Source organism: Gorilla gorilla, chromosome 1 (assembly GCF_029281585.2).
Source record: "Gorilla gorilla gorilla isolate KB3781 chromosome 1, NHGRI_mGorGor1-v2.1_pri, whole genome shotgun sequence".
Classification (NCBI taxonomy): domain Eukaryota; kingdom Metazoa; phylum Chordata; class Mammalia; order Primates; family Hominidae; genus Gorilla; species Gorilla gorilla.
Genome location: NC_073224.2, coordinates 77,730,752 through 77,743,527, shown reverse-complemented (window position 1 = coordinate 77,743,527; position 12,776 = coordinate 77,730,752). Strand labels below are relative to the sequence as shown.

The following is a 12,776-nucleotide window of genomic DNA, read 5'->3' as shown; positions in this document are numbered from 1 at the left end:
TGCTCCTGTGAGCCATTACTTAATTCTCCCCTGTGCCTAGCCAGGTGCCAACTCTGTAAAGGAGCCAGCAGTTCTGTCCAAGAATGAAAAGAACTGTGGAGTCAGGGGCAAACCGGTAGGTAGGAACTCTGTCTTCTCTTTGTGTGTAACAGTGCCAGGTACAGTGTTGTCACTCAGTGCTGTGATGCTGCTTGTCTCCAGGTGGGAGTATGATGAGAGCTACTGTGATGCTGTGAAGAAAACGTCCCCTTATGACTCTGGCCCGCGCCTCTTGGACATCATTGACACAGCTGTCTTTGATTACCTGATTGGCAATGCTGACCGCCATCACTATGAGAGCTTTCAAGATGATGAAGGCGCTAGTATGCTCATCCTTCTTGATAATGCCAAAAGGTGAGACCAGCAGGACTGTCCTTGTCAGGGAGGGGTTTCTGTATATGAAAGAAGGGCATTTTCCAGAGCATCCTGGAGAATATCCAGAATGCAATTGATAGGCAACATCCTTCTTTTTTCCACCTGCAGTCTTTGCTATTGGTACCTGTCCTTCTCTCCACTCTCAGGGATCTCAGTACTTCAAAAAATGGAAAAGTGGTTCTTCCAAGGAGTCTAAGACTCTATGAGCCTCTTCTCAGACAACTGGAAAACCAGGGTCATTCATTTGTTACTACCTACATCATTCTTTCTTGGCTATGATATTTGGTGTTTAGAAGCTTGAGAAATACAGATGTAATAGAGTGTGGAATTTGTCATTAAATTTATTCTATCCAAAGGTTCCTGCAATTAAAAAGTTAGTTTATTTGATAGGATGTTTTGCTATTTTTATGTTTGTCTAGGTCCATACTTTTGCTGTCATGGGAAGAAGAGCTGTTGCCTAGTGTGGATTTTATATATAACAACAAGTTACTTTTATCTTGAATAAAAAAAGTTTATTCATTTTGAATAAATAGAATGTCCTTTTTTTTTAGGCCTGAGCTATTTGGAGAGCACATTGTATTTCCATTTCATATTCTGCATTCTCTGTGGTGGCCAGTTTAGTGCCACACTTTTTTTTTTTTTTTTGAGACGGAGTTTTGCTCTGTTGCCCAGGCTGGAGTGCAGTGGCACAATCTCAGCTCACTGCAACTTCTGTCTCCTGGGTTCAAGCGATTCTCCAGCCTCAGCCTCCTGAGTAGCTGGGACTACAGGCACTCGCTAATTTTGTATTTTTAGTAGAGACAGGGTTTCACCATTTTGGCCAGGCTGGTCTTGAACTCCTGACCTCAAGTGCTCTGCTCGCCTCGACCTCTCTAAGTGCTGGGATTATAGGTGTAGTGCCACACTTTTAGTTGCATTTAATAAATATTTACTAAATAGAACGCTTCCTTGGAGTACAGAATTTTCCAGGCCCTAGGTCACTACTGTTAACATTGGTTGTTGGAAATAAGCTAAGACATGGCTCCTCAGCAAAGAGTGCTTGGGCAGCATTTGCTAATGATGCCACCATCTTATACTGAACACCAGGTGCCTCGTGCTTTGTGAAAGATGGTGATGGCCACAGAAAATGAAAAACCAGCAAACACTGCCTCTCCCTCTACCCCATTACAGCAAAGCACATAGCACTCATCCTGTGATACACATGATACTTGATATTTGGTATATAGCAAAATAGTTGCTTTGTCCACTCGGGCCGCTATAACAAAATCCCTTAGACTGGGTAATTCATAAGCATCAGAAATGTATTGCTTACAGTTTCGGAGGCTGGGAACTCTAAGATGAAGGTGCCAGCAGATTCAGTGTCTGGTGAGGGCCTGTTCCTCAGATGGTGCCTTCTATGTGTCCTCATATGGCAGAAGAGGTAAACACGCTCCCTCTGGCCTCATTTATAAGGGCACTAATCCCGTTCATGTGGGCTCTTCCCTCGTAACTTAATCATCTCCCAAAGGCCCTACTTCTTAATACTGTTGGACTGTTGTACCAGGGATTACGAATTTGAGGGGGACACAAACATTCAGACCATAGCAGTTGCCTTTGCCTTGAATTACTGGAGGACCTACACTGTACTAAGGGCTACCAGACTCTAGCTATTAAGGTGAGCCTCTGGAAAGATTGAAAGGTTGACAGTTTTCCAGAATCAGTTCTCCTTTTCTAACTCTGAATTGCTGCTAAGGTAATTTTTGCATCTGCTGTGAATCAGTTTCCTCAGCCTGTGTGAACAGTTTTTCCAATTTGAATCTGTACGTATACTTACTTGTAGGGAATAGGATATTGCTAATTTGGGAGTAGAGTAAGTGTGACTTCTTTTTACAAGTAATGGTCATCTGCTTGTTTGTGGGAATCTAATATAAATGGCTTTTATTTCTCTCTGGTCCTTAAAACCTTTGCAGGCTTGGGGGTCTTCAAGTTCTCCCTTTGGTCTGTGAACTCCGCACTGTGTTTACCATAGTTACGCTCCAGCACCTTGTGATATCTTGGCAGGAAAATGTCCCTTGTAAATGAGTATATTTGTTGTCAGATATTTTAGTACAGGCTGTTAGGGATCTTGTGTCTAATTGGTCATGCCCCGCTTGTTTTCAGTTTAAGTGATTTGAGCTGCTGGAGCGTGAAATTATCTAGGATCACATTTGAGTTTCATATAGAATTTGCTGTTGCTTTGATGCTAAGAAGAGAACAGTACTTCCACCTAATTCACTAAGTTTTAATTTAATTTTCAGCTTTGGGAACCCCTCGCTGGATGAAAGAAGCATTCTTGCCCCTCTCTATCAGTGTTGCATGTAAGTTATGCACAGCAAATACATGTGCCTGCATTGCCTTCTTTTCCAGGCTCAGGTAACAGTACATCCATTTTCTTGGCCCTCAAACTTTCTGATACCTGAGCAGTACTTTTCATACTTTTCCAACCTAGAACCTCTGGACATCCTGAAATGGGATATCAGAGAAAGGTGAAAGCAGATAACCCAAAGCTCAGAATTCATCTCAAATTTTGTATGAATAGAAGATTGTATGTATATAGTAATACATGTTTGGTTTAATAGCAGAATATAATCACCCACACTCCCCACCCCACTGCCAAAAAAAAAAAAAAAAAGGAGTAAAATCTGTATGCCTGGTTACTACACCTGGTTACCTTGTGGTTTTAAGTCCTCTCACTCACCCATCACATACCATCTGGGGTTTACATATTTCAGTTTGAAATTGTCTAAACCAAAAGTAACTTTTTCCATAAATAATAATTTATTTTGGCCAGGCACAGTGGCTCACTCCTGTAATCCCAGCAATTTGGGAGGCCAAGGTGGGTGGATCACCTGAGGTCAGGAGTTCGAGACCAGCCTGGCCAACATGGCGAAACCCCGTCTCTATTAATAATACAAAAATGAGCCGGGCATGGTGGCAGGCACCAGTATTCCAGCTACTTAGGAGGTTGAGACAGGAGAATTGCTTGAACCTGGAAGGCGGAGGTTGCAGTGAGCCGAGATTGTGCCATTGCACTACATTCTGGGTGACAGGGTGAGACTCTGTCTCAAAAAAAATAAAAAATAAATAATAATTGGTTTTTTTAAAAAAAACTCTATATTAGAGAACAGAGAAATTGAAAAATGAGTCAAGAAAATGAGATAAAGTCTAAGCTCTAAGAAGCTTCTTTTCATCATTCCTGAAATTATTTTATTTTACTATTTTATTTTTTATTTTATTATTTTTTTGAGACAGGGTCTGCATCTGTCACCCAGGTAGGAGTGTGGTGGTACGATCTCAGCTCACCGCAATCTCTGCCTCTCGGGTTTAAGCAATTCTTGTGCCTCAGCCTCCCGAGTAGCTGGGACTACAGGCACCTGCCACCAAACCCAGCTAATTTTTGTATTTGCAGTAGAGACGGGTTTCACTATGTTGGCCAGGCTGGTGTCGAACTATTGACTTCAAGTGATCCGCCTGCCTCAGCCTCCCAAAGTGCTAGGATTACAGGCGTGAGCCACTGCGCCCAACCATCCTGGTGTAATTTTAGAGCACGCACATCAAGAATTAGCTGGGATCCACCTTGCTTGGCTACACAGAAAAACAAGTTCAAGAGCACCATTTAATACTGGTCAGCTCCCAGCAACATCATATCACATAAGACTGCCATAGCAACTGGTCTCTTTATCTTCTTTCTTTTTTTTAAATGACAACAAAATTCTGTAGAAAGTAACAGTTTACCCAGGCAGTCCTTCATTGTCTTTATTAATGATAGGAAGCAGTGATATATACAATCAAGAATTGTGTGTTTGTCTTTGAAGATGTTTTTGTGGTAGTAGTTTTATCAGTCTGGTTCAATCAGGAGATAGCAAAGACATAGTGTGTTAAACAGAGGTGTTTAATATAAAGAATTTTTTTTTTTTTGGAGATGGAGTCTTGCTCAGTCACCCAGGCTAGAGTACAGTGGCGCGATCTCGGCTCACTACAGCCTCCACCTCCCATGTTCAAGCGATTCTCCTGCGTCAGCCTCCCAAGTAGTTGGGATTACAGGCGCCCCTCACCGCATCTGGTTAATTTTTGTATTTTTAGTAGAGACGGGGTTTCACCATATTGGCCAGGCTGGTCTAGAACTCCTGACCTTGTGATCTGCCTGCCTCGGCCTCCCAAACTACTGGCATTACAGGCGTGAGCCACTGCGCCTGACCCAATATAAAGAATTATTAAATTCCAATAACAGGAGTGACTATAAAAGGGCTGAGGGAGAGTACCCAAGGAAGGACAAACTTGGAAGGGGATCCCCTCCCAATGACTGGAGTTTGGACTTCAGTGGAGAAGGTTTAGCTCAGCCCACCAGATAGCAGAGAAGTTTGCTAGTTTGCAGGTGCTGAGCAAGCCAGAAACAACTCTCCAGAGTGCAGGCGGGGTGTACATTCAAGCCACAGCTGGTGTCATGACATGCAGAAGGAGAGAGAGAATCCAGTAGAAACCTTCTGTGCTGCAAGTGAGGCACACACGTGGGCCTTCAGAGGGAATTGGGGCCAGGGTGAGCAGATGGCCTTCAAAGCTCTGGTTTTCATGTTGAGAGGGCCTTGGGAGAGTTATCCCCAGGCCAGGCTAAGGCTTCAGGTCACCAAGGACCCACACCTTCTGGGAATGTGGCTAGACAGGTCTTCAGTGGATGACCTCTCTGCCTCCCCAACACCACCATTGACCCGCAGAAGCATTTGGAGAGCCCCTTCACCCTGCAGTGTCCCCCTAGCGCTCTCTAGTGAGAATGCTTTAGGGGAAAGATGCTTAAAGGAATCCCATCCTTCGTAGCAGAGCACATTTTGTTTTTGTTTTTGTTTTTGTTTTGTTTTGTTTTTTGAGATGGAGTCTCGCTCTGTCGCCCAGGCTGGAGTGTAGTGGCACGATCTCGGCTCACTGCAACCGCTGTCTCCCCGGGTTCAGGCGATTCTCCTGCCTCAGCCTTCTGAGTAGCTGGGATTACAGGCACCTGCCACCACGCCCAGCTAAGTTTTTGTATTTTTAGTAGAGATAGGGTTTCAACATGTTGGTGGGGCTGGTCTCGAACTCCTGATCTCAGGTGATCCGTCCGCCTTGGCCTCCCAAAGTGCTGGGATTACAGGCATGAGCCACCGTGCCTGGCCAGCAGAGCATATTTTGAAGAGTGAATTTGGAGCTGAGAGGAAGTAACATAATAACTTAGTCTCACAGAGGAAGCTCTGATGCTCTGGGCATTTGTAATATATTTAAGAATAAAAAATAACTGTACTCCGTCTGTGCCTGTTTGTCCCTTCCATGCATTCTTTATGCAGCAGTCTTTCTTACCTTTTAAATTGCTGCACAACAGGCTGCCTTTTACAGAATCAGACATTTCTGCATACCTAGTAATTCCTCCTTTACCCACAGAGAGCTAAGAACTTTTCTTCTCAGATTTTAAATAAAAGATATGCTATAGTTGGTGTCTTAGTTCGTTTTGTGCTGCTGTAACAGGATACCACAGACTGGGTAATTTATTTTATTTTATTTTATCTTATTTTGAGATGGAGTCTCGCTCTGTTGCCCAGGCTGGAGTGCAGTGGCGTGATATTGGCTCACTGCAACCTCCGCCTCCCAGGTTCAAGTGATTCTCATGTCTCAGCCTCCCAAGTAGCTGGGATTACAGGCATGTACCACCATGCCCGGGTAACTTTTGTATTTTTAGGAGAGATGGGGTTTCACCATGTTGCCTAGGCTGGTCTCGAACTCCTGACCTCAAGTGATCTGCCCCTTTGGGCCTCCCAGAGTGCTGGGATTACAGGCATGAGCCACCATATCTGGCCAGACTGTGTAATTTATAATGAACAGAAATTTATTGGTTCACAGTTCTAGAGGCTAGAACGTTAAATATCAAGGTGCCAGCATCTGACAAGGGACTTATTGCTGTGTCATCATGTCACATGGCAGAAGGCAAAAGGGCAAAGAGAGAGGGCAACAAGGGGCTGAACTCGCCCTTTTTTTTTTTTTTGAGATGGAGTCTTGCTCTTTTGCCCAGGCTGGAGTGCAGTGGCACAATCTTGGCTCACTGCAACCTCCACCTCCTGGGTTCAAGTGATTCTCGTGCCTCAGCCTCCCAAGTAGCTGGGATTACAGGCGCCTGCCACCACGCCCAGCTAATTTTTGTATTTTTAGTAGAGACGGGGTTTTACCATGTTGGCCAGCCTGGTCTTGAACTCCCAACCTGAGGGCCCACCTCGGCCTCCCAAAGTGTTGGGATTACAGGTGTGAGCCACCGCTCCTGGCCTTGAACTTGCCTTTTAATAACAGCATTAGTTCCACCCATGAGGGCAGAACACTCATGGCCTAACGACCTCTTAAAAGACTCTACCTTGATACTGTTACAATGGCAATTTCAACATGTATTTTGGAGGGGACGGACATTCAAATGGTAGCAGTTGGTGAAATAAGGCAGATAGGTATCCTTAAAATAATTTTTTCCGCCGGGCGTGGTGGCTCACGCCTGTAATCCCAGCACTTTGGGAGGCCGAGGCGGGCGGATCACGAGGTCAGGAGATCAAGACCATCCTGGCTAACACGGTGAAACCCCGTCTCTACTAAAAAATACAAAAAAATTAGCCGGGCGTGGTGGCGGGTGCCTGTAGTCCCAGCTACTCAGGAGGCTGAGGCAGGAGAATGGCGTGAACCCGGGAGGCAGAGCTTGCAGTGAGCCGAGATCACACCACTGCACTCCAGCCTGGGCGACAGAGCAAGACTCTGTCTCAAAAAAAATAATAATAATAATAATTTTTTCCCGGTAGAAATTGTTTTAGACTTCAGAAACACATGAGGAAGAAGGAAGTTTATAGTACCCATTAACGTCTAAGGATTAATGTCTAAGGATCCTCTTGTTAACACTGTAGTGTACTTCATTCCAATCCATGTATGTGTATTTTGTTTTCCTACAGATTTGAAGTGAAACAGGTTTTTCCTCCAACCTTTTCCCCCCACCCAGCATCATATCATAGGCATTTTCCCATTCCACTAAATTTTCAAAATTGTTTTTAACAGCTGCATGGTATTCCTTTCAATGGATGAACCATAATTTAACTATTTCCCAGTCGTTGGACATTCAGATTGTTCAACATTTTTCCTGTTATAAACAGCACTGCAGTGAACATGTGTGTAAATCTCTGTATATATCTCTGATTAGTTACACAGAAACAATATCAAAACATGGTAACGTGGCTTACTCATTATGTAGGGGTAATTCTAAAGCAAAAATTATTTAGTTAAAGGATTTTACCTAATTATTTTTTCACTTTTGTCTGCCTAGCAGGCTTTCAACTCCGTTTGATAATGAGAGGTTTTATGTACCTTGTTCTGTAACTTTTTCTCCCAGCATTCGGGTGTCTACCTGGAACAGACTGAACTACCTAAAGAATGGTGTGCTAAAGTCTGCCTTAAAATCTGCCATGGCCCATGACCCCATCTCCCCAGTGCTCTCTGATCCTCATCTGGACGCCGTGGACCAGCGGCTCCTGAGTGTCCTGGCCACCGTGAAGCAGTGCACCGACCAGTTTGGGATGGACACAGTACTGGTGGAAGACAGGATGCCTCTCTCACACTTGTAATTCTCGACACAAAATAAGTGAAACTTCTTTTTACAAAGATAGAGAAACAGCACAATCAATTCCAAATGGTATGAGATGGATTGGAAGTGGCCAGCAGCAAGTTCTGGTGACGGGACAGGGTGGCCTTGGATGTCTTTGGTATTTTCTGTAGTAGAAACTAAAGCAAAGACCACAAGTTTCAGAGCATGGAGACATTCCTGCTGAATCGCCTTCTCACCTGCTCGGCAATTGCTCATTCTAGCGTTGGGCATCATAGTTGGTCAGTCTTAATTCCCATGCCAAAGGACAAACAGGTGTGACATTTGGATAGATGAATACTGGGATTGGCTCTGGAGCATGTGTTTTGAGTTGAACCTTGCAGTCCTTTCTCCACGCCCGTGGATTTTGTGGAAACACTTTGCAATCTCTTTGTCTTTTTTTTTTTTACCAGAACTAGTTACATTGGAATGCTTACTGTCCTACAGAGTGGCAGCAAATAAAACCTTGCATTCCATCAAGCCAAAATAGCACACTCTGTTAGAGGAGATATGTTTAAGATAGAATTGGAGGGAAGGACAAAAACAGAAAAATGTTTGGGCTTTTAAGCCATTGGGTAGTATTGTTTTGATGATCTTAGAGGAGGGAAGAAGAGAGAGAGACCCAGTGGTAGAACCAGAATCAGGGAGATGACTGAACTATTGAAAAACAGGTTCCCCTGTATTTAGGATCTTAAGGTGTATAAAAAGCAAACATGACTTTGCACCTAAATAAATTCTGCATTCTCATAGTTGTGTCCCAATTAACCAAAAAGTTGTCTCTAGAGAAAATACTATTACAATCTAAGCATGATTCTCTGTGGAGACTAATTTTTTCCCCTTTTGCCAAAATCAGTCCTTCCCAAATTAACAAAGCAAACTGAAATAATACCTTGAATAACAGGTTGCCTGTGGTCTCTGTCATCCTCATTTCTCTTCTGAAATGAATTTCCACCTCTGCCTTTAAGGCATTTTTGTCACTGAAGCTGCTGTTCCCAAGAGATCGGCAACCTTTTTGTCCCTTTCTCATAAGAAAGGGACACTCCTACAGGTGAGAGTGTATACCTTACTCTCTCAGATAAGTGGCTGGACTTATCTTGTGATTTGGGGCCATGGAAGATTGGAAACAAAGATTTTAAGCCTTCTTCTTTTTTTCTTTTTTCTTTTTTTTTTTGAGATGGAGTCTCCCTCTGTCGGCCAGGTTGGAGTGCAGTGGCACGATCTTGGCTCACTGCAACTTCCACCTCCCAGGTTCAAGCGATTCTCTTGCCTCAGCCTCCAGAGTAGCTGGGATTACAGGCGCCCGCCATTGTGCCCAGCTAATTTTTATATTTTTAGTGGAGACAGGGTTTCGGGTTTCACCATGTTGGCCAGGTTGATCTTGGACTCCTGACCCCAGATGATCCACCTGCCTCAGCCTTCCACAGTGCTGGGATTACAGGCATGAGCCACCGTGCCCGGCCAAGATTTTAAGCCTTCTGAGCCTTGAAATTGAGGAGGTTAAAAGGAAGAGCCTTAAGATTTTGATATATGTCAAATCCTAATTCTATCATTCAGTCTTGTTTGGAGTTCTGAACCCATGATGTTGTATTATGCTTCTTTCTCCTCTTAGCACTCTCAAATTTCAGGTTTGTAAAACACAGTTTTTGTTTTGTGTTCTGGCAAAGTGATCTCAACATATAAGTAGTTGCAGTAAAACACAGGGGCAAAGGAAGACAGACCTGATGTGCCCACTCATCTATGGACTCAGAGCTGTGTGCTTTGCTCCTGCATCTTGTTGAGGTGCTGTTCCAGCTTTGCATTTCTGTCAAGCAGAGGCGAATATATAAACAGTGTGGTTGAATACACTTAATGCCAGCCATTGGAAACTACTTTTAGGCAACCACTCTCAAAAACAGCTTTAGAATTTATGCCCAGTTTTCTTGCATTGAAAGATAACTGAGTAATAACCTGTAACTATTTTTAAATGGCATGAAATTAGGAAACTTTTGTACATTTTATATACATTTTGAGATGAACAGAACAATGGGCTGAGTTATAAAAAGCGTGTATTGAATTTAAGAAGACAGACTAGCACAAAACACAGAATTCGTGTTAACCAAAGGAGGCATTGATTTCAGTTTTAAGGCTACTCAGTGTTGTGTGTCCAGGGAAATTCACAGCTCAGTATGAGAATACCTTGGTTAGTGCTCACCCACAAGCTTCCAGGAGCCAGCTGGGAGGAGACAATAGGAAGAGATGTCAGCTCTGCTCTCCCTGTAAATGTTAGTTGAACTAAGTTATGGATTTGTGGTCTTTCAAATACATGACGCCTTTAGTATGCCACACTGAAATGAATAAGAAGTCTTCTGAAACTGGGAACTTCATAACATTGAAGGCAGAAGATTCTGCTAAGGAAAAAAGCAGGCAGGAAAGAAAATGTCTCATCCTTTCTTGAAAGCATTTGCAGAAAATATATCATTTCATTTTATTCCCATCTGTTTTCAAACTCGTGATCTTAAAAGGCATTCTGATGATAAATTTAGAATTTTCGTCTATAAAATTTAGAACTCTAATCCATAAAGTTAGAATTGAGCTAATAGAGTGGTGTGACATGGCACTAAAAATATAAATTTTTGTTCTAAGTCAGGATTGGAGTAAGCTGGAAAAGTATGTTTAGGCAAATCTTGGAGAAAACCAACCATAAACTTACAGCTCTAAAATTCAGAAAGCCCTAAAATTTCAAACACTGTTTGAAAGAAGAGGTGGGGGCCAGGTGCCGTGGCTCATGCCTGTCATCCCAGCATTTGGGAGGCTGAGGCGGGCAGATCACCTGAGGCCAGGAGTTCGAGACCAGCCTGGCTGGCTAGCATGGTGAGACCGTCTCTACTAAAAATGCAAAAATTAACAGCGCACGGTGGCATGCGCCTGTAGTCCCAGCTACTCGGGAGGCTGAGGCAGGAGAATCACTTGAATCCAGGAGGCGAAGGTTGCAGTGAGCTGAGATTGTGCTGCTGCACTCCAGCCTGGGAGAGAGAGCGAGACTCTGTCTTAAAAAAAAAAAGGAGGTGAATTTTTTTTTAAGTTTTGTAACACTGTCCTACTTTATTTATTAGAATCTAAGGCTGTTACAATCAAGTCGTTGCAGGGTTTGGATCAGCTGTAAGTTAGGTATGCCTACCAAACATCCAAAGGTAGATGTGGAGACATTTTAATACTACAAAACTAGGAAAATCAGAACTCATGGCCATTTCCTGCCCTCCTCCCACTTGTTAAAACATGTTTATTCTAAAGTTTGAATGGATAAATTTGAGTATAAAGGTTTTGTTATAAAACTGTTCTTTAGTGTGAGGCTGCATTGTGGGTTTGGGGGAAATGTAAATAATTTTCTGTGTAAAACAAATTCATAGGATCTGATTTGCTCAGAGTATTATTCAAGAATGTATTAATAAGGCATTGCCCCCTGTTTGCACTCAGGGTTAATATGTCAAATGAAATTTAAGAAGGAAATGGAAGAATTCAGGTACATTAATTGCATATTATTTTGGGAAAGATGAGTCGTATACGTGGCAATTTTTCAATGTCACCCGAAGCCAGCATTATCTTCCAAAGAAATCGATCTTTTTTTCTAAAAAAAAAAAAAATGCTTTTGCTTTCCCTTCCCTTCCCATCCGCCATATTTCTTCAGCCTTTCTTCTCGATCACCCGTGTATTCTTTGACCAGTAAATGACCACACCTCAATGATGGTAAAACAGCATCATCAGTAAGCTATCTTATATGCCTCATCCTGTGAGTTTGAGCTTCAGGAAACATGAGTAAAAGTATGTGTAATGTATATAGTCGTATATGTATTCTAGCAAGAAAAACATATTTATTTTGACAAAGGGGAACACTGACTTTCTGAAGGATTCAGAAAGAACTTTAGTGAAAGGTTCTCAGTCTCTGAGAGTGGACCCTAATTAACATAAAGACCATTCATCAGCAAATAACTACTGAGCAACTCTAGTGTGCCAGCACAGGCCAGACATACTAGTGAGCCAGGCACATCTGGCCTTGGGAAACTCATCCTACAGGGGAAGGCCAGTTTTTTTCCCTTGAATTCCTCAAGTCTGGGTGGTGACAAGGTAGGGGCTAGGTACTGGACTACCACAGGTTTTTAGGAACTAAGGTGTTTCTCATAAACACAAAATGTTGGGTGAAACTGGGAACAACTTACTCAGAAGCTAATTTATTCGCTTAAATGGAAAGTGTGGGAGCCACTACCCTCTCTTTTGATCTGCCGAGGATTTCCTCTCAGAGCTGTTGCACAGACAGAGATTGTACTTGGTAAGATACCAAACAAGACAGATATGGATCTAAATTTCTAATGTGTTCTATGGGTTTCAATTCTGAAAAAAGAAAATGAATAAAGATTTTAATAAATATTGATATCTGATCTTTTCCTCTTCTTTCCCCCTTTAGGATATTTCCAGTGGTTCCTATTTCAGTTCCCTTCCTGTTAGGGGACAGAAGAAGATTACATCTTTTGTGACCACTTAAACTTCCACAGGGATTGTTTCACAGTACCTGGTGGATTAGACCTTTAAATTTCCTCACCAGTCTTCAAACGGTTCATACTAGATTGTAACTATACCAAAATTTTCCATGGGATCATTCTTAGGTGCTTTTTGTATATTTAATAGTTAACTCCATTTTTGCAGCTTCCTTAGAGGTAAAGAATTATGAATCCTGAAGAGCTTGTCA

General features: G+C 42.7%; 1 protein-coding gene across 2 annotated transcripts in view; it reads left to right on the top strand.

Annotated features, from left to right (window-relative positions):
* Positions 1 to 12,461, top strand: part of FAM20B (FAM20B glycosaminoglycan xylosylkinase) — a 48,566-nt gene extending 36,105 nt beyond the window's left edge. For both annotated transcript variants that reach the window (XM_004027967.5, XM_055366746.2), the window contains 3 exons: positions 202 to 393; positions 2,691 to 2,750; positions 7,808 to 12,461. In XM_004027967.5, coding sequence (XP_004028016.1) covers positions 202 to 393; positions 2,691 to 2,750; positions 7,808 to 8,039 — 484 coding nt within the window. In that variant the 3' untranslated portion in view covers positions 8,040 to 12,461. The remainder of the gene's footprint in view (positions 1 to 201; positions 394 to 2,690; positions 2,751 to 7,807) is intronic.
* The last annotated feature ends 315 nt before the right edge of the window (positions 12,462 to 12,776 follow it).